This window comes from Prionailurus bengalensis, chromosome B2 (assembly GCF_016509475.1).
Source record: "Prionailurus bengalensis isolate Pbe53 chromosome B2, Fcat_Pben_1.1_paternal_pri, whole genome shotgun sequence".
Classification (NCBI taxonomy): Eukaryota; Metazoa; Chordata; class Mammalia; order Carnivora; family Felidae; genus Prionailurus; species Prionailurus bengalensis.
Genome location: NC_057349.1, coordinates 149,963,692 through 149,986,654, shown reverse-complemented (window position 1 = coordinate 149,986,654; position 22,963 = coordinate 149,963,692). Strand labels below are relative to the sequence as shown.

General features: G+C 55.6%; 1 protein-coding gene across 1 annotated transcript; it reads left to right on the top strand.

Annotated features, from left to right (window-relative positions):
• Positions 1-5,812: 5,812 nt before the first annotated feature.
• Positions 5,813-20,929, top strand: TTLL2 (tubulin tyrosine ligase like 2). The gene is given in 7 exon segments (XM_043593204.1): positions 5,813-5,904; positions 5,985-6,058; positions 9,179-9,315; positions 19,084-19,235; positions 19,237-19,333; positions 19,335-19,392; positions 19,395-20,929. Coding segments are annotated over 7 exon segments (1,323 nt in total). The 3' UTR covers positions 20,108-20,929.
• Positions 20,930-22,963: the final 2,034 nt, after the last annotated feature.

The window sequence follows — 22,963 nt, the reverse complement described above, 5'->3', positions numbered from 1 at the left end:
ACGGTCTATTCCCTCTATTCCCACCCTCGTGGTCTTTAACAAGCTGCTAACACTGGCCTCTGCCCCCTGCTGAGCCTCTCCCTTTTCCACGGCTCTCAGAGCCCTCTGGCCCCTCTGACGGTGTCCTGGGGTTTGTCACCCTTGCCCCCTCCACCCCAAGGCACCTGCTCTTGGCCCGGGCTTCTCCCTCCACTTCCCGTGAAGCCCCTCCCGCTTCCCCATGAACAGGCACCCCCACCCAGGCCCCAGCCTCCGTTGCAGCCTGGCACTCTTCCAGACCTTCAGCAAAGTCCCATCAGGTCAAGCCTCTGTTGAAAACCCTTCCATGGCTCCCCATCTCAATGAAGCGAGTTGAGTCCTGTCCCAAGGAGACCGCCAGGCTCCTCTCCAGGACATCTTGTTCCAGACCTTTGCTCGCACGCCTCTGCGACCCTGAGAATCTTCTGGTCTCTCCACACCAACGCACCCAGCTCATGACAGGCACGGTCCCCTCCACCTCGGAGGCTGAGGCTTCCGTAAATAAACCGTGTGGCGTTCCTGGATACAAATCAGGTAAGACAGGCCGGTGTGGAACTGATCTTCGGTTTCTCCCTCGGCTCAGAGCCTCTGAGAGGGAGACACCCCAACTCGCTTAGGAATCCCTCCTACCTTCCAGAGGCGCCCTGGAAGATTATCCTGGAAAAAACGGGCCACATCGTCCTGACCCCACCGGGTGTCTGCTGAGACATAGATGGCACTGAGAAGCATGCCCTGGGCCAAAGGTCGACAGGAAAGCACCCCCCCACCCCAGGCTGAGAGCAGAGCTGGAAGTTTGTGCAAAGCCCTGGAGAGACCTGGAGAGGCACCTGTCCAAACTGGCACCCCACGGCAGAGCCCAGACACAGGGGGGACGCAGGCAGGCCTGATATTTTATGTTACTTTATCTTATTTTGTCTCGTTTTTATTTATTTTTTTAATTATTACTTTGGAAGGCTGGGGAGGCGCCCTCGGTGATTGGTGACATTGGGCAGCTTGCTGTCGAGTGTCTGGCTTAAACGGCAAAGGCTGGATGCTCTGCTCTGTCGCTCGGGGTGCCAGCCCCTTCCTGATCCATTGGGCACTCGAAGATGAGGGGAGCGTGGGCTGAGGGGCCTGGTCTGGAACTTGGGGCCCCGAGGCCAGCCTGGTCCCAACGCGGGGAGCAAAGGCTCTCTCAGTAAGGGCTGAGGGCACGGTGTCCCCCGGCACCCCCACAGCAGGGGTCTCGCTGGCCTTGAAAGAGGCTGAGGGGTCCCACGGGTCCTGACCTCGTTTGCCTTAGTGGATGCGGTGACAGAGGCCCACAGGTCAGCGCTGCCGCGGACACGGGCTGTGGTCCGGGGCGGCCGACCGGTGCTCCCGGAGGCTCTGGGCAAGCGGCACTCTCCCATCTGCCAAACCAGCCGCCTGGCTGGACATCGGGTCTCCCCGAACATCGCCTCCTACACCATCACCGCCTTCTCTTCTCTCTCCCCGCTCCGAACTGTCTGATGAGAAGAGTTGGTGAGCGTGCCCCTGTGCCCAGCTGCGGGGCCTGGCCGGCGGGTGAAGGATGGGTGGCCAGTGGCCTCGGTCAGACGAGCACTTCCTGCCTCGCCTGTGCCAGCGGGAAGCCTGGATTGTAGCAGAAAGCAAGTGATTGAGTCTTGCTCTCAGTCTTCCATTTGTACGGTGAAGATCTCCCGGAATCCGGACAAGGTGTTGTTGCGAAACTCCGTGGACAACGGGGTGTCCCCGCCTCTTCCCCGGACTGAGGTTAAAAGACAGCCCTGCCCGTGCGACCCTAGACTCCGTGGCGTTATTACAAACCTCAGCTGATCTGATCCAACAACCATAAATCGCTTGGCCCGACTCCCAGGGCTCAGCAACAAATACCTAATTTTATTGCTCGCTCAGAGTAACTGAAGGGGGTGAGGTTCAACAACTGTAGAACGTATGAATGTATATATGTCACAACGTATGATTAAAAACCTTCCTGAAACCAGAGATAAATCTAAAAGAAAATGGCAAAGGTAGAAATAGGAAACTTAAAAGCACCTAATAAAGAGAAAGTAAATGTCTTAAAAAATCTAGGCTTGCAGCCGGTAGGGAGTTCCTGCAATTTACAAAAATGAGCCCAAGCGTCCTGGCAGCCAAGGCGATTAAAAAAAAAAAACAAAACATTATATCATCATCGTTACTTGATGAAAGGGGCCTTGTCAGTGTTTTCACAGAGAATCATTTTCCAGGTCCTAAAATGTAAAGGGGTGTTCATGCGGGTCCCCCAGTGGAGACCGGGGGCAGGCACAGCAGACGCGGTCTGACGGACCTCCGTGTGTGTTTTATGGCAGTTTGATCGCCGCGATCTTTGACAGAGCAGAGGGCCCTCCGAAGGGGGTCCTGTGCCCAGGTGGCTCGGGGAGCCAGCATGCCCAAGGCGCGGGCTTCGGGGACGGCTGGGTCACTTTCTGCTGCGGGAGCCTAGAGCCTTCTCCTCCAGAGCCAGGGCCCAGGGCCTTCGGAGATCCTACCCTACCCCCGACGGGGGCTGGATCGGGGTCCACTCCAACCTGGGTTATTCAGGGAGTCACAGCACACAAGCCATTTCACTGGTCAGCAAGTGACCGAGTCAGAGAGGAAGTACCAAGGGACTTCACCACTTCCGGCCTCACGTCGAAATCAAACCCAGAGAGTCTCCTTCCTCCGGGGCCTCTTTCCAGGCCCACTTCTGGCCACTGGCCCCAACTCGAGTCCTCCCAGAAGCCCCCGCGCCCCCTTCGCAACCACGTGACCGTTTGTCCCCCTCCCCCCGACCCTGGCCCACAGTGTGCTAATGTCCCCAAGCCCTGCGTCCCTGGGCGCTCACCGCTGCCTTGCTGAATCACTTCCTCCCCAGCTCACAGACCCACGAGGCCCGGCCTTCTCTTTCCAACGTCGGCATAAAATATATGCGATGTGGGCCTCGTCACGGAGTGCGTCCCAGTCGCCTCACCCCAGCTAAACCAGGAGTCTCCGTGCACGCGTGCTCTGGTGAGATGACCAGAGAGGGAGGCGCCTCGCTCTCCCGAGTCTGCTGGCCTCCAGACCCCCACCAGGCACCCCCGGAACCCAGCGCAGTGGGAGAGCACCATGCAGCACGGGTGTCCTGTGAGTGGCAGGGCAGGCCCCCCAGCCTCAGGATCAGCACTACCAGCGCCCCGAGCGCTTGACCCCCGGCAAGCCTTCCACGTGCGTGACCTCATTTCGTGACCTCCGGACTCGTGGGCATCCGGCTTGGTCTTTCCTGACCTCTGACCCAAAGGCACTAAGTCCTTCTCAGGTGCCCGGGCCCCAGCGCGGGGGCCTGACTTCAGGCAGTCCGGGGTGGAGCCCGGGTACCAGCAGTTTTAAAGGCTCCCCCTGTGACGGGGCGCTTGGGGGACTCAGTAGGCTAAGCCACCGACCTCGGCTCAGGTCATGATCTCGCAGTACCTGGGTTCGAGCCCCGCGTCCGTCTCTGTGCTGACAGCTCGGAGCCCGGAGCCTGCTTCCGATTCTGTGTCTCCCCCTCTCACTGCCCCTCCCCCGCTCATGCTCTGTCTCTCTCTCTCTCTCTCCCAAAAATAAATAAACAGACAAAATTAAATAAATAAAATCTCCCCTGTGGTTTGACTCTGTGGTTGATATATGAGTCTAACTGAGCATTGCTTTTATTTTGTTTATTTATTTATTTAATATTATTTTAGAGAGAGAGAGAGCATGTGGGGAAGGGGCAGCGAGAGAGAGAGAATCCCAAGCAGGCTCCACACCCAGCGCAGAGCCCGATGGGGGGTTCCATCCCAGGACCCTAAGATCATGACCTGAGCTGAAATCAAAAGCCAGATGCTCAACCGGCCGAGGCCCCAGGCGCCCCGTAACCAAGCATTTGCTTCTAAAGCGGATTATTTCTGGGTCCTTGACGCTTCGTGCTCACTTAATTAGTTCATGGCATGTGAAGTGCGTTTTTTAAAGTTGGAGACAACTTCTAAAGAATTTCTGGGACTAAATATTCACTCATTATTTATTCGTTCATTGCAAATATTCATCAGATACTGTTACTACCGTGGCTCGCGTCATCTGACGTCGCAGGATTCCGTTGCCCCTGGGATGCCGTAAAACAACACAAAGCTAATAGCAGTTCCACCCACATTTAGCCCACCAGCCTAGGGAAACGCCACACCGCGGCACACTGAGGCCCCAGGAGCACACTCACCTTGGCCATCGGTACCTCCAGCCTCGGCCACTCCCTCACTGTCAACGGCACCCCTTGCTCTCCCCCCCACCCCCCGCCAGCCTCCACTGGCCCTGCACCCCCGCCCAGGTGGCCTGGAGCCCCTCGGAGGCTCCCCCTCCTCCTCGGCCACCCGCAGGCAGGCGGGCATCCCGAGGTCCGGCCCCTGCCAGGGACCACCCTGGTGCTCTGGTCCCCCTCCCACGCAGAGTCACCGGCTGCAGGCTCCTCCCCGACACTGCCGTCACCCCACCTGTCAGCCCCCATCAGTCACCAGCCCTGTCCAGTTTGCTTTCTGGAATTCTTCCAAACCCCTTCTCTCCCCGTGGTCTCTGTTGGCAGATGACCCCATCAACAGTCCCTCGAAGTGCAAGGCTGACACGGTACTGTCCCTGTCCCTTCACCAGTAATGGCCGTTCTCTTCAGGATAAAACCCCAATGCCCCCACCTGGGGTGCGGGGCTCCCCATGACTTGTCCCACCTCACCTGCACCTGACCACCCCCCCCGCCCCGCCCCAAGTATCAACATCCCTGTCTCTCACATCTCTGTGACTTTGTGGTCATTGCTGGCTTTATGAAAATTTCCGTCCTCCTCCTCTGCCTGGCTGACTATCTCAGTGCTCAAGATTCAGCTTAGATGTCACTTCTTCCTTGTAAAACCGGCCTGCTCCCCGCAGGCAGCGACCTGCCTGCGTCAGGTGCCCTTTCAATGCGTCCCGGAGCCTCCTGTCCTCTCCGTCACGCCGGCTGGCACCTGCCACCATCTGTCCCCTCCCGTGTGGGGGTGAGAGTGTGGGCAGATTGCACAGCTGGAAGGTAATCTGGCGGTCGGGCCATTTCCCATCCCTCCCATCCCGTCCCTCCCTCCCTCCCACGGGGCTTATCAGCCTGCAGGGCGCGGATGAGGACAGACTGCCCGGCGAGCGAGAAAGCCAAGTGGGTGGGACCCCGCGTGCTCCCCGCTTTCCCGCAGCTGGAGCCCAGGCCACAGCGCTTACACAGCGCCCCCTGGCGGGCAGGGCGGCCACCGTCGCCCTCACGCGCGGGCAGAGGGGCATCCTGTCCCTGGAAGGTGCTGACGCCTGCTCACCAGGCCACCCTGCGGCTCCCCCCGGCCCTCTCCGTAAGTGTGGCCAGGCACCCTCCCGACGCCCCGCGCCTCGTTCGGTGTAGAACAAAACCCTGCCTCCCAGCGAGGTGCTCCTTTGCCCTTTCCCCCAACTTCCTTACAGAAACAGAACAAAACAACGGAAGGCCTCCCTACCAGCCGCTTTGGAAGGGCCAGCCTTTCTCGGGGAGTTCAAAGGCAAAGCGTGGAACGGGCCTGCATCCGTGTTTCCCCTCGGGATGGTTTCCTACAGTACGGACCATTCCTCATTACAGAGGGATTCTCTCCTTCCAGTCTCTGTCCAGCTATCCCCCCGCAGGTGCTCAGAGACCCAAGTGGAGAGTTGAAGCTATGACCGTGAGGCCCATGGGGGATCTCTGGACAGCCAAGCACGCATGCTGGGATCTGCTCACCCACTCGGCGAGCCCTGGGGGCCATCCACAAAATCCTGAGCGCTGATGCCCTTCAAGAAAAGCAGATTTGGGAACATTTCCAACACGCTAGGGGCCACGGATCTGATTCAACGCTCCAAATACGTGAGGAGCCCCAGGTGCCAGCATTTGAAGGTCTTTCCCGCCACCTGTCCCTCGCCGACCGCCCTCCATGACCTCTGTCCCACGGCGGTTTTAGGGAAGACAACCTCGATTTCTGCTGCCTCAGCGAGTATTTCCTGCCCCTGAACCGGATCCGTGAGGCTTCCATCGGTGACCCCAACAGGGCCCAAGCAGGAAAATGGCCCTGAACAATTCTCGTCACACCAGGAAATTCTCAGGTCGGCAAATTAGACCGTGTCTATGCACTCACTCGAGGACGGGGTCAGGACCGATGCTGGTGTAATTGAGGGGCAAGTGCCCGCTTCCGGGGGAGGTGATGTGATGAGGGACATCGGGAGGCGCTCAGCAGACTGGAGCCCGGTTAGGTAAAGGGGAGCCAGCCTCCCACTGCAGCCTGGGGCTGGGACAGGTGTGCAGGGAGGGAAGGCCGGACGTGCACGAGGCCAGAAAGCAGAGCAGATCACGTAGGGCCCCCAGACCAGGTTCGACTGGATTCTATTGTGAGCCACATGGGAACCTGAAGAGTTTCCTGTGGCTTCTGTAATGAAGTCCATAAAAATACGTCTGAGTGGCGAACACGGTGGGAATTCATCCTGTCACGGTCTGCAGGCTGGAAGCCCCAAATCAAGGTGTGGGCGGGGCCACGTTCCTCCGAAGGCCGGAGTGGAAAATCCGTCCTGCCTCTTCCAGCTCCTGGTGTTCATGTCGTCTCAGGTTATTCCCGGGCTCGTAGATGCATCACACAGGTCTCTGCCTCCGACCTCACGTGGCCAACTTCCGTGAGTCTGTCCTCTCGTGGCATTCTCCTCTCTGTGACTGTCTTTGTGTCTTTCCTCCTCTTCTGCTAAGGACACCCCCAGCATGACCTCATCCTAACTAATCACGTCTCGATGACCCTGGTTCCAGAGAAGCTCATGAACGTGGGGGGACACTCTTCACCCCCATACAGAACCCACAAGATAGAAGCGAGGCCATATGACTTAATTGTAAGAGGCTCACTCTGGCTGCTGGTGGGAAGGCACAGTAGGTGCCGAGGTGAGACAAAGAGTCACAGGCCATTGCCTTGGGAAGCTGTCGAATTGTCGGAGCAAGAAGCAAGAGTGGCCGGGACCCAGGCTGTCACGGTGGCAGGGAATGGAAAGAGGGTGAACTGGTGGCACTCAGGACGTGCTTGAAGGGCAGAGGCCACAAGATGTGTTGAGGCAGAGAAAGAGCCAAGGAAAACTCGGGAGTCTGGCTTATCCAATAAGTGGGAGAAGCAAATGGCCGCTTACTCAGACTGGGGAGCCTCGCAGAGGAGAAAATCAAGAGCCTGGTGTTGAGCACGTGACATGTGAGGCTCTCAGACATCCACGTGGCTCTGGTGGGCAACGGTGAGACGTCTGGGGCTGGAATGTGGGGGTGTCCTAGGGGCAGAGAGACCGGGACATCAGCCTAGAGAGAGGATGTTAAAGCCACGGCGCAGAAGGAGACCAGCCGAGTGAGTGGTCCTGGAGCGGAGCAAAGCCCTACGGTCTCACTCCCTGCACCTTCCATCTTCAGAGGCCAGGGTGAGGGGGAGGAACCAGAAAGGAAGTGACCGTGGGGACAAATGAGTGCCCCCAAGAGACTGACATGGCAGAGCCCAGTTAGTGACAGGTCCCAAAGACGCTCAGCTCTCTTGTCAACTGCTGGGGTGTGTTGGGCAGATACAGTAGAGGACAGATCATTGATTTGGCAAAATGACATCACCTGTGCGAAGGCCGAGCAACTCAGTGGGAGTCTTGGGGATGAAGACTTGAACCAAGTGGCTTAGAAAGAGTAGAGAAGTGGAGACAGGAAGGATTCCCAGCCCTTCCCAGAAGGTTTCTTGGGAAACGAGGCGGTGGCTAGAGCCCGATATGGGAGGGGGTGAAGGATCATTACAGGACTGAAATACTGGGGGGTTGGGAAGGACAGGGCATTAAGATTATTCTAGTTCGAATCCCTTGTGTGGTAATGACGAAAAAAAGCAAGAATAATCAGCAAGGTTAATGCCTCTGATGACTTGTCCTGGGTCACAGAGTTGGTTAATTGAAGAAACGGGATAGAACTTGATTTCTTAACTCTTGGTTGTTTTTCTACTAAAAGGGTAAGTGAGGAGGGTAACTCCAAATGCCACTCGTCAACAGAGATATATGCCCTTAATTTTTTTTTGGAACGTTTTACTGACTTGTAAGACAAAGACAATGTAAAGTAAAGGAAATGTACAATCACACAAGTACAGCTTGATAAAATTCTACGACCTGAAAACATCCATATGGCCAACACCCAGACCAGGAAACAGACACCTGCAACATTCTATCACTTCCTTCAAGGGCAACAATTGTCACACCATGGATTCTTTTCTTGTACTTAATTACATGTATTTCTCTCTTGATTAAGTTTTTGTTGTAGAAGTTTCATGTTTGTAAACGTCCTTCAAGAAGTACTGAGGAGATCATGGTAACCAGAAAAAGCCCGTTCTCCATCCTTCCAATGAACCGGGTGCTGTGCTAGGTAGAGTTTTCAGTGAACGTTAACTGGCAAATGTCAAGGGCTTGGTTGTTGGTTGGGAAGATGTTTCGAAGGCAGGAAAGATTTCTAGGCTCCCAGAGACCATGCGGTTTCTCACACGTCTCTCCCTTGGGCCTGGTAGGTGGTAGAGAAGAATCTCTTTCCATCAACCACCTGGGGTGTGAGTTTGATGCTCACTTGGGGGAGGTGGGATTGAGGTATAAAAAAAAAGTGAAAATTCTACTTACTGGTTCCCTGTTTCCTTGGACTCCACCAAAGTTCTAGATTTAAGCATCATAATGAACCTAACGTCCTCTGGATCCTGTCAGAGCAGGTAAGTGTGTCCCAGTGTGAGGACCGCTCACCCTTGAAGGTGAGGCGAGACTGTCATGAACAGCGCACACCGGGGAGGCCCCGGAGCTATGATCAGTGAGCCCCAAGGGTGTTGACTCCCGCACGGGGAGGCCCCGGAGCTGTGACCAGGGAGGCCCCGGGGCTGTGATCAGCGAGCCCCAAGGGTGTTGGCTCCAGCATGGGGAGGCCCCAGAGCTGTGACCAGGGAGGCCCCGGGGCTGTGACCAGCGGGCCCCCAAGGGCACTGGCGTCAGCCTGGGGCAGCGGTGTTAGCGGTCCCTGAGCAACGCAGAGGTGGCCCGTTTGCCTCCCGGCCAGTTCTCTAGCCAAAAGATCCAAAGTCCGTGTGGTCAGCTCCTGGGAGGCCCCCAGGCTTCCCTAAGCCTTTCCGTGTCTGAGGAGGACAGGATCCCATGGGCACAAGTCAAGGGAGAACTGAGCCCACTGAGAAATCTGGAGAAGAACCTGAGAAGAAGCAGTTCGGGGAAATGTGCTCGCTCTGGGCGCTCACTTTGGACGAAGCCAACACGTTTCACCTGGTAAGTGTGCGCCCCACCTTCTTCTGCTCATGTGCCCTTAGAGTCTCTTTTGTGAGAGGTGACTGTGTGCCAACGTCCCCAGAGAGCAGACAGCTGGGAAACTCAGCCAAACGTCTCTAGTCGAAGGGGAAAATCGTACACTATTCAACAAATTCAGGATGCGTAGACGATTTCGGCCCAGATATCCTTCCTTGTGTCTGGATGGCCAGCCCTGTCTCTGCCCCTGACTCACAATCATCGCCACACCCACCTTCATCTGGTGCTCGGGAAGACGGTCGGGGGAAAGACTCAACGACTCTTGGTTTCTACACCACTTCCCAGCACGTACGGCTGCAGGGTAACGATAAATAATTAACAACGAATGAACACATCAAACCCAGAAAGAAAAATGCCTTCTGGGCCACGTACGATGAATTGCTTTTGTTCTTGGTTTGCTAATTAGGAAATCCGCAGTGTTTCCCTTCCCCTGGGACAGCTTAGCCAGGGCTCTGTTGTGCTGTGTGGTTTTATATATCATGTGAGGCAATTTATTGGTCCTGAAAGGGTATAACAGTGTCTGTAATTAAATAGTTGGTGTCGAAACATTAAACATTCATCAACAGAGTAATAAGATGCTGAAGCCTGAGTGAGCTGAGTTCAAAGATCCTATGGGGAGGCACCTCATATACAAATGCAGGGCGGATTCTGCCCAGGGTGTGTCCCAAAGTCCACAGGTGTGGTGCTCGGGGCCTGGGGGACAGAACGAGGGTGTGGAGGCAGCACACAACCAGGGAAGGACGGGGCCAACTGAGGTCTCAGGTGTAAACTTGACTTACAGAAATGATAAAGATTCAGGGGCGCCGGGGGGGCTCAGTCGGTTGGGCGTCGACTTCAGCTCAGGTCACGATCTCGCGGTCCGTGAGTTCGAGCCCCGCATCGGGCTCTGTGTTGACAGCTCGGAGCCCGGAGCTGCTTCGGATTCTGTGTCTCCCTCTCTCTCTGCACCTCCCCTGCTCACAGTCTGTCTCTGTTTCTCTCTCAAACGGAATAAACCTCTCTCTCTCTCTCTCTCTCTATATATATATATAAAGAACCAATAACGATTCATTTTGGAAACTCAACTGTTCTTATGTGGAAATGGTCTATTTTGAGGTCCCACCTGGGTGAAATACAAGAGGGTCCCAGGACGGCCCCCAGAGGAGCCCGCCTGCCTCTTCTCGTCCGTCCGTCAGCCGCCCTGGGCCTCTCTGTGTCCTCAGGTGTGTGGCTGATGGGGCCACTGGGCTCTGAGCTGAGTGTGGTCCCCACAGATAGAAGACAGTCCTCCGGAGGAGGGGGGGGGGACGTGCAGAGGAGCCCCAGGTCCATGTCCGGATGGGGCCTGGTCCCTCAGGCCCTGCGGTGACGTGTGCCCCCCCTTGTGAGGAGAGCAGGTTCGCATCACGGAGGGACCAGCAAGGAAGCTCCCAGTTCTGCCCCGTCGACTGGGCTCTGCGGCTGCCGAAGGCTGACCGCACACCCACTTGGAAGCAGGGCCGGGCTCGGGGACGAGCGTACGGAAGTCACCCCGGGAGCCGGAGGGGGCCCCAGCGCGTGCCTCCGTCCCGGGACGCACCCCTCCCCGACGGCTCAGGGGGCCGCGTGCGCTCTGACCAGCGGGGCCACCGCGCTCAGACCTGGTGGACTTAGGAGGACGAGCATCCCGCCCACCTGGGTCGTATCGCTTGACGACACGCTTTCGTGCGCGAGGCGGGAGCACATCCTGGGACGCGTGGGCAGAGGGAGCGCTCAACGGCACCCCATAGTGAGTGGGGGCGCTCCCCCCCGGAGCAGCCCGTGCTCTCCGAGACCTGATGGACGGACGCTACGGCTTCGGGGCGGAGCACGGATTGCCTGGCACACAGACGGCTGGATGCAGAGGGAGCAGTTTTCCCCAAGGCAGGTGTGGAGGGTGTGGGCCCCAGAGGAGGGGAGAAAGGGAGGGCAGGCGAGGAGAGAAGGCGGGGCTCAGGGCCACCAAGTCGCGATGCCCTGAGGCCACAGCTAGGGCTTGGGTGGGACACCCGGCTCCTGACCCTGCCAGGCGGGGCTGGGAAGTCCCGGCGGGGAGTGGCGTTGGGCTGAACAGCGGCTGAAGACTCATACGAAGGCCTTGAATGCCACGCTAAGAAGTGTGGCCTTCAGACGTAGATGTGATGTCTCAAAGGCTTTTCAGTGGGGGAAAAAAAAAATCCACTGCCTTTCCATACGCAGTTGGCAAAGCGGCAAATGTAGCTCCCCGGTCCCGGGACACTGGACATTTTCACGTCAAGTCAGTTCCGGTCCACTGGATGCAAGCCTCGGGCGGAATCGGGTGGGGCCTCACCCCCAGGGAACTGAAGGCTTTAATGATAAAACAAAACCTATCACCAGTATAAAAAGTTGTGCCCGGGCACTGATTTAGAATAATTAAACACTGTTCTGATTTTAAGTTAATAACAACTTATTTAAAAAAAGGGGGGGGGGGGATGGTTGAGGGGGATGGTCAGCCACCAAGTGGCTTCGCCCACGTAGAATCACACGGGAGTCTACAGCCGCCGTTCGGTCCTAGTTGATAAAAACGGAGTGCCTTGCATGTCTGAACAACTCGCCTCTAAATCTGAAAATCGCTGCGCGAGGCAGTGTGAAGTTTCTGTCGTGTACGCGACTCTTTGATCCACGACAGGGTGGTGTGTTTTTACTGTTCCGGGTATGGCCGGAGGCAAGGCCGTGTGGATAGTAAAAAAAGTTGATGAAACCATGTTTTCACCCAGGACACATGAGCACACAGGCTGCGCGGGGTAAATCTCCAGTAATTCCAAACGAAGGCGGGGCAGAGGCTTTCGAAATTAATCGTTGAGGTTCCGAAAGCCGAGACCAAAGGACGTAGACAGAAGCCGGTTCTCTGCCTCGGTGGGATCTGTGTTTGCTTTTGCAGCGCCTGATTTCAGGGTCACCCAAGAAGGGTCCCTCTCCTCGACCCCCAAATATTTCCTCTCTCAGTTCAAAGACGACAGAAATTCGTGGAATTCAATCACATGGTTTCATACTACAGCCCGGTCTGGTTCCAACAGAAGGTAGCTGGGGGCGGTTTGTCCCTCACATGGTGAATGAGCTCCAAACGCAGTGTGCATAGACACAATGGACTCCCTCCTGATTCTTTTTCAAGGTCCCGTTTTGGAAGGACCAATGTGGGACTCAGCAGTCTGAGGGGCTGCGGAGGCTGGGGGCCGTCCCCTCCCACAAATTCCGGCTCCGGAATGAGTCTTCTGGGAGAAGCAGGGATCCCAGGGGCCATTCTGAGGGTTCATTGTTCCCACAGTGGGGGCAACAGTTGTGTTTGGCCCGCTTCCCTCCCAGCGGGCCCGTGTGCCCAGGAATGTCATCAAGGTGTGGGAAAAGAAGCCCTTTCCCTCCACAAGCCAGGAGAGAGCGTGGCCAGGGCTGAACCAGACTCCAAGAGATCATAAAACCCCGTAATTATAACAATGACCTAATCACACGCCTGAAGTCGGCTTCTGAAGTTCAGGTTGCTGCTGCTTCTCAGACGCGATCTCTGCCCTGATTACGTCGGCCGGGTTTCCACCGAGGAGGACGCGAGACCTGGGCGCGCTCTGCGATGTGTGTCCCTGGTTGCACGTGACCAGGTCGGCCCCGCCTTCCCGCGTTCCCTCTCCACACGCGGTGGTTCAACGGTGATGATGTTTTGATGCGTGTTGGTGTTTTCTGTGCACGCGCGGGCTCGCTCTGCCCCTACGAGCGTTCCAGCCACGTTCACGGTAACGATCTCGGGCTCTCCTAACAGAGATACAAGCACGTGGCCTTCACCTTCTGGGCGGGTGCCCCTCTCCCTTCGGATAGCGGCTTGGGGAGTAGCCCTGCGTGCTCTAGTTTCCTTCTGGAAGTTTCTATGTGGAGGCCGACCTCCGTCTTGGAGGGCCCGAGAGGGCTCTATCCACCAAGCCTCACTCGCCTGCAGGATCTGTAGATCTGTGGCCGTCCCCCGGTCAAGGACATGCCCGCCTCACAGAGCCCCTCCCAGGGGCCGCACCTGAAAAGCGTAGCCTCCCACGCAACAGGGCACGCGGAAATGCACGCGGGAGATGGCGACTCTGTCAATATACACATATATGTCATAATTTCCCTGCAGTGACCTTGTGGAGTTCGCACGTTATTAGTCATTACTGCTACCTTGATACGTTCCTGGGCCAATCAGTGTGACTGCCCAGGGATGCTGAGAACCCTGGTTCCCAATAAAGTGTTTTCAAGTTCAGCGAGAATGTTTACCGCCTTCTTTTCAGAATAAAGCCCGTGGACCCTGAGAGCTCTTCGCCCGGGCTATTGCTCAGTTCAGAACTGCCAGGGTTAAGTTGACCAGTGTCTCGGCTCCTGCCCTGGCTGAATGGCAAATGCCCTTAAATGATTGACAATTTCATGTCATAGTTTCATGTTATAATGCGCACGTGTATTTGCGTACGATATTTTTATCACATTACACGATACTTTGCTTGCCTCTTAAGTCTTAGTATCGCAATTATGTATTATGAGCATCAATGAATACAAAGTGATGCCTTCGGGAAATACCCAGGGCTCGCTGCCTGTGCGGGCTGCTCTGATCATAGAAGTTATTTGTGTCTTTCATTAATTTCATTGTAATGGCGATCGTTTCAGTTCCCACGAGGACCGCTTACTGTCACAGTTCTGAGTGCAAACGCCCAAATAAACATACAGCGTATTACATGTTTTATATGATTTAAACCAATCAGTTGCTGATTTAAGCACTCGTAGCAAAGGTAGAAAGGCCTAGTGTGTATCTGGTAAAAGGTCAGGAATGGTGATGTCTATTTTAATTGTGAATAGAATTTGCCACTAAAGTTTGGGCTCAAGACTGAGAAGCTGAAGTTAGCCATAAATCTCTTGGATCCTGACCCAGATAAATAGGAGTTTATAAAAAGAGAGAAGGGGGCACCTGGGTGGCTCAGTCGGTTAAGCAGCCGACTTCAGCTCAGGTCACGATCTCGCGGTCTGTGAGTTCGAGCCCCGCGTCGGGCTCTGGGCTGATGGCTCAGAGCCTGGAGCCTGTTTCCGATTCTGTGTCTCCCTCTCTCTCTGCCCCTCCCCCGTTCATGCTCTGTCTCTCTCTGTCCCAAAAATAAATAAAAACGTTGGGAAAAAAAATTTTTTTTAAATAAATAAATAAAAAGAGAGAGGACATTTTGGGCGGAAATGAGCAACGGAGTAGGAATCATGGCTGACGTGGACAGAAAATGTATGAAATCTGTATTCCCCTCATCACAGGAAAAACTATACCCCCCCTGCTCCTCCCCTGTCCCGACCCCACACTGGGCTGCTGGTTCATTCATTTATTCCACAAACATACAGGGCACCCAATGCAGGAACCGGGATTAAAAAGACAGCCCTGACCTCAAAAACGCCTATGTCGCTGGGTGAGGCGGGCGAAGGGCCATTTGCACAGCCGTGCTGGCCCGCAGCACCCGGGAAGTGCAGGCAGCGGGGACCCCGGGGGCGGGGACAGCCACCGGGGCAGACTAGGAGCGCAGACACGCAGAGCCCACGCCCACTGGAGCGGACGGGGTCGCCTGCAGCCCCAGCAGATCCGCTCCGGGTGCAGCACGCAGGTGGGGGACCCCGCGCACAGTGGGCGTCGTCCCGGCTCGGCTCGCGGTGTGAGCCCGCCCCATGTTCACGGCCAGGACAGCAGCGGGAGCTCGCGGACTGTGGTCAAATAACCCGCATCGTCTCCTTACCACACGGACGCAGGCGAGGCTGCCTCGGCAGTAAACAGTCTGACCCCCGCGTGACGCGCAGCCCCCCGCCCCCCTCCAGGGGCCCTCGCTCCCCCTCTCCTCTGCAGGGTCTCTCCACCTCCATCCAGAACCCCCCCCCGCCGGGCCCTGAGCCCTCTCGGACCGTCCGAGCCTCCTCTTAACAAGGTCACAGAATATGCGACCCTTCAAAAACCTCTGAAGGAACAGTGACACCTGGGACCCACCACCCAGTTTACACAGATCACCGCGTGGAGGGGCCACCGCTAACCCTCTGCGGGACTTTGATGCCCCCTCCCCTCCTCCCTCCCCCTCCTTCCTCCCCCTCCTTCCTCCCCTCCCCCTCCCCTCTCCCTTCCCCTCCCCTCCTCCCTCACCTCCTCCTTCACCTCTTCCCTCATGTCTCCTTCCTTCTCTCTTCCCTCCCCTCCTCCCTTCCCCTCCTCTCTCCCCTCCTCTCTTCCCCTCCTCCCTTCCCCTCCTCTCTCTCCTCCTCTCTTCCCCTCCTCCTTCCCCTCCTCCATCACCTCTCCCTTCCCCTCCTCCTTCCTTCCCCCCTCCCCTCTCCCCTCCCCTCTCCCTTCCTCTCCTCCCTTCCCCTCCTCCCTCCCCTCCTCCCTTCCCCTCCTCTCTCCCCTCCTCTCTTCCCCTCCTCCTTCACCTCTTCCCTCATGTCTCCTCCCTTCCCCTCCTCCCTCCCCTCCTCCCTCACCTCTCCCTTCCCCTCCTCCCTCCTTCCCCCCTCCCCTCTCCCCTCCCCTCTCCCTTCCCCTCCTCCTTTCCCCTCCTCCCTCCCCTCTCCCTTCCCCTCCTCCCTCCCCTCCTCCCTTCCCCTCCTCCCTTTCCTCCTCCCTCACCTCGTCCCTCACCTCCTCCCTCCACCTCCCCTCTCTGTTCCCCCCTCACCTCCTCCTTCATCAGCAGGAGGTCAACCTTTGGACACCATACAGAGGGGAACCACATGTGCATTTCACGGGTTCTCTTCCTATGTCCACGGACCACATGGCCACACCTGGAGCTGGAGCCCACCCGTGGCTCATCCTGCCGTGGCCATGAGTGGTGTGACCTCCTCACCGTCCTCCCTCCTAGAGATGAGGCTCAGACCAAGGGAGAAAGTAGGCTATTATGAAAATCTCCGTGGACAGCTTCACTCTCAGCTGCAAGGAAACCATCTCTGAGATGAGAGGATGGTGTGACAGATGGCTGGGTCACCCTGCTCCAGAAGGGGGGGGGGGCATGTGGCTCCAGCGCCCGTGAGCACACAAAGAGGTTGTATCCTGGTCCCCTCCAGCAGGTGGCCTTCGGCCCACACCTACACTCACGGGAACGGCCGCGCTCACCTTAAGATGAGCACTTCGTCCTCTACAAGTGTGGGAGGCGAGAACCGAGCGACTGGGGACGTGCCCCATGATGCCCCCCGGGCCGGACGGCGTGCCTGGCACGGGAAGGGGCCTCTGCAGGCTCCCCCACCCGGTCCTCACCGCCCGCGTCGCCTCCCCCGTCCTACGGAGGGCTTCCGAATTTGTCCCCAACCAGTTTTTAATCACGAGGCCTGCCCCCTCCCACGTGCGTTTCTTCGTCAGACGGGAACCGTGTGCTGTCCGCAGCGTCTGTCCGTCCGTCTGAAAGAGGCTGGATGAAAGACACTTCAGTGGCTCCAGACCTTGTGTTGAGCAGAGAAAACTCTTAATTACGCATTTGGTTTCTCAACGAATTTTCACAGGCAAGCGGACACTCAGCTGACACGGGCCCAGTGGGTGTTGCACAAGCGTCCCAGTGAACAGCCAGAGCCTCATCAGACCATACGCTTCACGTCTCGGCTTTCTTGGTTTCAGGAAGCCCAGGTTTGCCGGCCGGCCTCAAGATGGCATTTCCTGGGTCTGTTCTCGTCCGCTGACCTGCGGAGCCGGAGAAGGCCGGGCCCGAGCCACCGCGTGCTGGTTCCCGACGGAGCCGGGCGCCCCCCAGAAGGCCACACTGTCCTTTCCTGAGAGGTTTATTCCCCAGGCTGGGAAGGTGGAGGTTGCCAGGAATGGGACACTATCCCATCAGGTTTGCCTGACTCAATATTTCCCGCGCTGCTTTTGTGAAATGGTAACTAATGTGACACAAATTTTAGGAGGGTTCCATGATCAACTAAGTTTGGGAAAGATGGCGTGTGTCTTGGAGCTAGGAAGAGACTAAACTTTTTTTTGAATTTATTTTGAGAGAGAGGGAGAGGGGGAGAGCACAGGCACAAGCAGGGTAGGGGGGGAGACAGGGAGTCCAAGTGGTCTCCATGCTGACGGCATAAGGCACGATCTCACGAACTCTGAGATCACGACCTGAGCCGAAGTCGGATGCTTAACTGACTGAGCCCCCCAGGTGCCCCAAGACAGAATCTTAAGCAGGCTCCACGCTCCGCACAGAGACCAGCACGGGGCTCGATCCCACGACCTGGGATCATGACCTGAGCTGATTCAAGGGTCAGACACTCAACTAACTGAGCCACCCAGGTGCCCAAGAGAAGGAACGTTTTTAACTGCGTTTGATCCAGCTTCCATAATTATTTTTGATCTTCCCCCTTACACACACACACACACACACACACACACACACTACTATAACACGTTAATATCATTGAACATAGCTTGAAAACAGTGCTGTAAATTGCAAAGATTGAATTTCTCAACAGCCGCACTGGGGCTGTAGCTCCCGGGGGCCCCTCCTCACCAAAGCTGTAACAACACCGACAAACACGAGGTCATGTGTTGACACGGCTTGTGTTCACAGCACTTCTGGACCCTCTTTCGGAGCCACTGTCCCAGCCCTCAGCAGCCTCGGATCAGAGCCTACCATATTCAGCAGCTGGCCTCAGAAAACAAGGAGACTCCTTCGCCGCTCCCCGACTCTTCCCAACTTCAAATCTGGAGAAGCAGGTGGGTGACAAGTTCGACCTCCTCCCTCCTTCCCGCCCACTTTCCCTCCGGCCAGGCTGGCTTCACCTGTCAGAGTTACTCCTTGGGCATCAATCAGAGCCTCTCAAACGCCACAGGATTTCCACCAAATAAGTTATGTCATGCTATAGGGTAAGTTATGCACGAACAATGCTAACATCATCAAAGAAATCAGTCAGAATTGCCTGAATGTGGCAGTTTTGATGAGCACTAAATCCTTGTTTCAGGATTTTGGAATAGCGACATCTCCCCCAAGAGGCGTTGGCTTTTTTACTCCCCCCCCCCCACCCACCCTAGATCATAATACAACATCATGCCTCATCATCAGCTTTGATTTTCTCCAAAACAATCTGATTTTCTGTCTTTGAAATTTCAGGAAAATGTCGAATATGCACTTTCTGGGCTTCTTGCAAAATGGGAGGCGCGATCTTCACATAATCATTGTTTGTGCAGAATGAATTTCTAAAACTCAAATTTTTCCTATCTATTTTCCTTGCAAGTTGCCATGAACTTGAAGGAACACGGCCTCTGACCCCTGGGCATATGAGGCAGGTGCTGGTGGCCACCACAGGGGTCTGGCCTAAGTTCCCGAAGCTTCTTGGGCTGATAAGACCCTTGCTAATCACGTAACACCCACGCATCACCTTTCTTTGGCATGTTCAGATTCATCTAATTGGAGAGAACCTGACATTTGCTTTTTCTAAAGAATGCCCATGTTTCAGGTCAACAGGATTCACTGAAGGTACAGACCTACGGCAGAGTAACCCTCAGGTCACCGTTGTGACTGCCAACGTTTTAACATGTCGCTAAGAGGAGGCAGTAGGCAGGTAACTCTGGAGCGACAGAACGCACAGGGAGGGGCCCGTCAGCTTCTGCAGGGGCAGCAGAGATGGGCGGACCCGTGCAGGGGGCAGGTTATCTGGTGAATGATGTCAGGGAAGGCAGACCGGACAGCTGACCGTAGGATGCGGGCTCCTTTACGGAAAAGCTCCTCTAGGATACGACCTCCCTATCCACCCTCTAACGCTTTTCTGATCCCCGGTTTTTAGAAAAGAAAACCTTATTTGATGGCAGAAGGCAGACCTTCGGGGGCCATCCCGAAGCCACCGGTGTTCCCTGTGGACGACAGAACGGCGGAAGTGGTGCAGAGCGTCCTGCTGGAGCGAGGGTGGGACAAATTTGACGAAGGAGGGCAGAGCAGCGACTTCCTCCTGCCGGATGACTGAGCGCGTCCGCGTGAGGCCCGGGCACCACCAGGCGGACCGGAAGGACCGCCTGGCCAGGCACCTGAAGCGCATGGAAGAGGACGTCCGGCGGCCCCCTGCACGGGTTCATCCCGCTGATGACGTTCGTCATGCCCCAGACTACAACAAGTTCATGGCTGAATACTCGCGGGAGAAGCACGTGACAGGCGCAAAGCGCAGCTCCTGGATCTGCAAGCCCGTGGAGCCGTCTCGCGGGACGAGGATCATCATTTCCGGTGACATTAAAGACTTAGTCTTTGATGATACATACATAGTACGGAAATATACCTGCCACCCTTTCCTCGCGGGCAGAGGTAAACCTGACCTCCGCATCTGCGTCTGTATCACGGGCTTTAAGCCTTTGACCATTTACGTTTATCGGGAAGGGTTAGCGCGCTTTGCCACGGAGAAGTTCGACCTGAGTAATCTGCAGAACAGTTATGCCCCCTTGACCAACCTCAGCATCAGTAAGTCCGGGGCCTCGTATGAGAAAATCAAAGAAGCGATCGGTCGCGGCAACAAGTAGCCCCTCAGCCGTTCCTTCTCTTACCTTCGCAGCTGGGATGTGGACGGCCTGCTTCTGTGGCAGAAAGTCCACCACGTGGCCATTCTCACGGGGCTCGCCATCGCTCCCTCGGTCCCCTTTCCGGCCAACTGCTTGGAGCTCTTTGGGTTTGATATTTTGATTGATGACAACTTGAAACCGTGGCCGCTAGAAGTCAACTTCAGCCTTGCCCCGTGGCCGCTAGAGGTCAACTTCAGCCCTGCCCCGTCCGTGGATTGTTCGGCGGACGTGTCTGAAGAGAAAACTCATCCACGACACGGCTGAGCTGATTTACTTGCGGGGTCTGAGGCACGGGAGGGCAGAGGGTAGTGACGGTCCCGGGGGAGCGGCGGGGTCCCCCTCGCGGAGCTGGATGCCGGTGGGCTCGACCGCGTGGGCAGAACCCTTCCTCGTGGGTCCCTCTTTCCGGTCACGGGCAGACCGCTTAAGGAGGAATCTGCAGTGAAGAAGCCGTGAAGATATGTCCCGAGAGTAAACGTGCCTCCCAGCCTAGGGGAATGACGAGTAGGAAGAAAGACCTTCTCCTTTCAACAAGAGAAGCCCCCAAACCAAGCCAAAGTTAAAGGGCAGACACACGCCCCACAAAGCACTCATTCTGTTCGTGTCCCTCATCCAGGCGTGCGCCCACCGGACAAGCATCGCCCCGTGCGTCGCCTCGGACCAGAGCAAAGTGCCATATCTCCAAGAAGGCAACTTTGTTCTCATTTTTCCTTTCAACGAGGCAACTTTTGGAGCTTCCAGGAGTAGATTAAACGTCAGGAGAATAATCCAAGAGTTCCAGACACGAATGAACAAACAACACTCCCAAGCAGCAGAAAAAGGAAACAAAGAGAAGGTGACACGGCTTTTGGAAAACCAAGGATTCCCTTGCCGGGGACAGCGATGGCTCAGCAGCCCCTGCCCCTCTGCATTCAGCACGTTGACCACGTCGCTGGGGCCACCGATGTGGGCGTAAATAGAAATATAGCAACCCTGACAAAGTAGAGCATGTGCAAATGATGATTAAATTACATGACCTGGGGCGCCTGGGTGGCGCAGTCGGTTAAGCGTCCGACTTCAGCCAGGTCACGATCTCGCGGTCCGGGAGTTCGAGCCTCGCGTCGGGCTCTGGGCCGATGGCTCAGAGCCTGGAGCCTGTTTCCGATGCTGTGTCTCCCTCTCTCTCTGCCCCTCCCCCATTCATGCTCTGTCTCTCTCTGTCCCAAAAATAAATAAACGTTGGAAAAGAATTTAAATTACATGACCTAACTGGTGTATTTGCTCCGATTGCTTGGGGAAATGCCACACAGCCTCTTCCCTGTCCTTGGAAATGCTTTATCACAATTACACTGTGCATTTACCGAAACACGAAAACAAAAGATAATTAGCGTATCTTTTAAGGACTCTGAGGTGAAAACGGTACAAAAAAGGCCAAGGGTTAACTTTTTGTTTCTTAATACACCATTTTATGTTCAAAATTATTTTTGTCAACTTAATGATCAGTCATCGGTATAAGGCGAATTACAGGAAACCTTCCCCCAGGGTACCCACGTGACTGCTATGTATAGGTCCTGGGTCCTAAATCAGACATTGCACCACATTGCTCCCCACTGGGGTCATCCATCAACCGTATTTGGAGAGTGTCCCCTCGTGGTTGGCCCCGTCACTGATAGATTACCATCCCAGCACGCGACCTCAGAACCTTCCAGATCTAGCCTTGTCACTCCTGCCACATCAGAAAGCACTGAAGCGTCCTAAGACACAAAAGCCGCAGCATTTACTTGAAAACATCACGCTGAGTGAGAAAAAAGCCAGACACAAAAGGCCACACGTAGTAAGATACGATTTACAGGAAGCGTCTGGAGTTGGCAAATCCAGACACACAACTTGATTGGTGGTCGCAGGGCCCAGGGTGGGGGCGCGGGGGCGCTGACCGCGAGTGGGAGCGGGGTTCCTTCTGGAAGACAAAAATGTTCTGGTGGTGGTTGCACAACATCATGTGCTAGATGTCACTGATGGTCAATTTTATGTTATGTTTATTTCACCGCAATAAAAAAAAGTTACAGCAAACCATACTTAAAGTAAGCAAGGATTAACTACTGAGGCCGGGGACACAGAGTGGGTGATACAGCCACCGAGGGACAAAGGAAGGAAGTGACTGCTCTCAGCGCCCACATATGATTCCTTATGGTGTTGGCACTCACAGCGGCCTCTGAACACCTAACAGAATCCTACTGTTCCATCTGAATGGTTCGGAAAAAAGGGAGAGAAGAAAGTTCCAGCAGTTAGCCCGGAGGCTGGACTGTGTATGTTGCTCATTGCTTGGTTTCAGGCATAAGCACATTTATTTACTCCCAGTCTTATTCCAGAAGAGATTTGAAGGAGTCACGTAAGACTGTAAGCACATCCAGATTGCCCTGGTCTTCTATCTCAGCTTTCTACTTTATAGTATTTGGCAAAGGAAAGGGCCTCTTCCGCACATATGGAGACGCGCTCTAACGAGACCAAGCCATGTGGCTACCATCACCCGAAAGCCAGAGATTAGATCTCATACCCCCTTTCATCTTGAGCAACAACTCAGACGTGAGGATGACCGTCCCAGAGACGTGCGCAGCACAGAACGTTAAGGAACGATGATTTCATTTGAGCATGTGAACCTCTGCAGCCCCGGGTCCGCTGCCCGGAAAACACGCACGATCCGGGCAGTATGCTCGTCGAGGCAAAATGCGGGCCAATTAAACTGAAATAACAGTGGGCTAACGTTAGACTTGCAAAGGCGACAGGAAGCCTATGTGTGTAGAGTTTGTATCAGGTGCACGCTTGTGTAAGGGACACGGAGGGAAGACAGAGACGCGGTATTCTGGGGGACAAGAGCCAAAGCCCCAAAGTCCAGAGACGTCTCCAGGAGATAGGAGGTAGTCCCTTAAAAGAATCCTTGGGTTTCCACCTCCGGGGAAATGGGATATGTGTACCTTTCCTTATTCCTTCGCAAAGTACAATCGAAGAAGCTAGATCACACCAGGGCACCGGGGCAAACACAGGAGTCATGGAGGGGAAAGAAGGCAGTCCCACTAGGGACCCCAAGCCAAACAGGGTGTTGGGTTTGGGGCTTTGGGGGGGGGGGGTGTCTCATACTCCAAA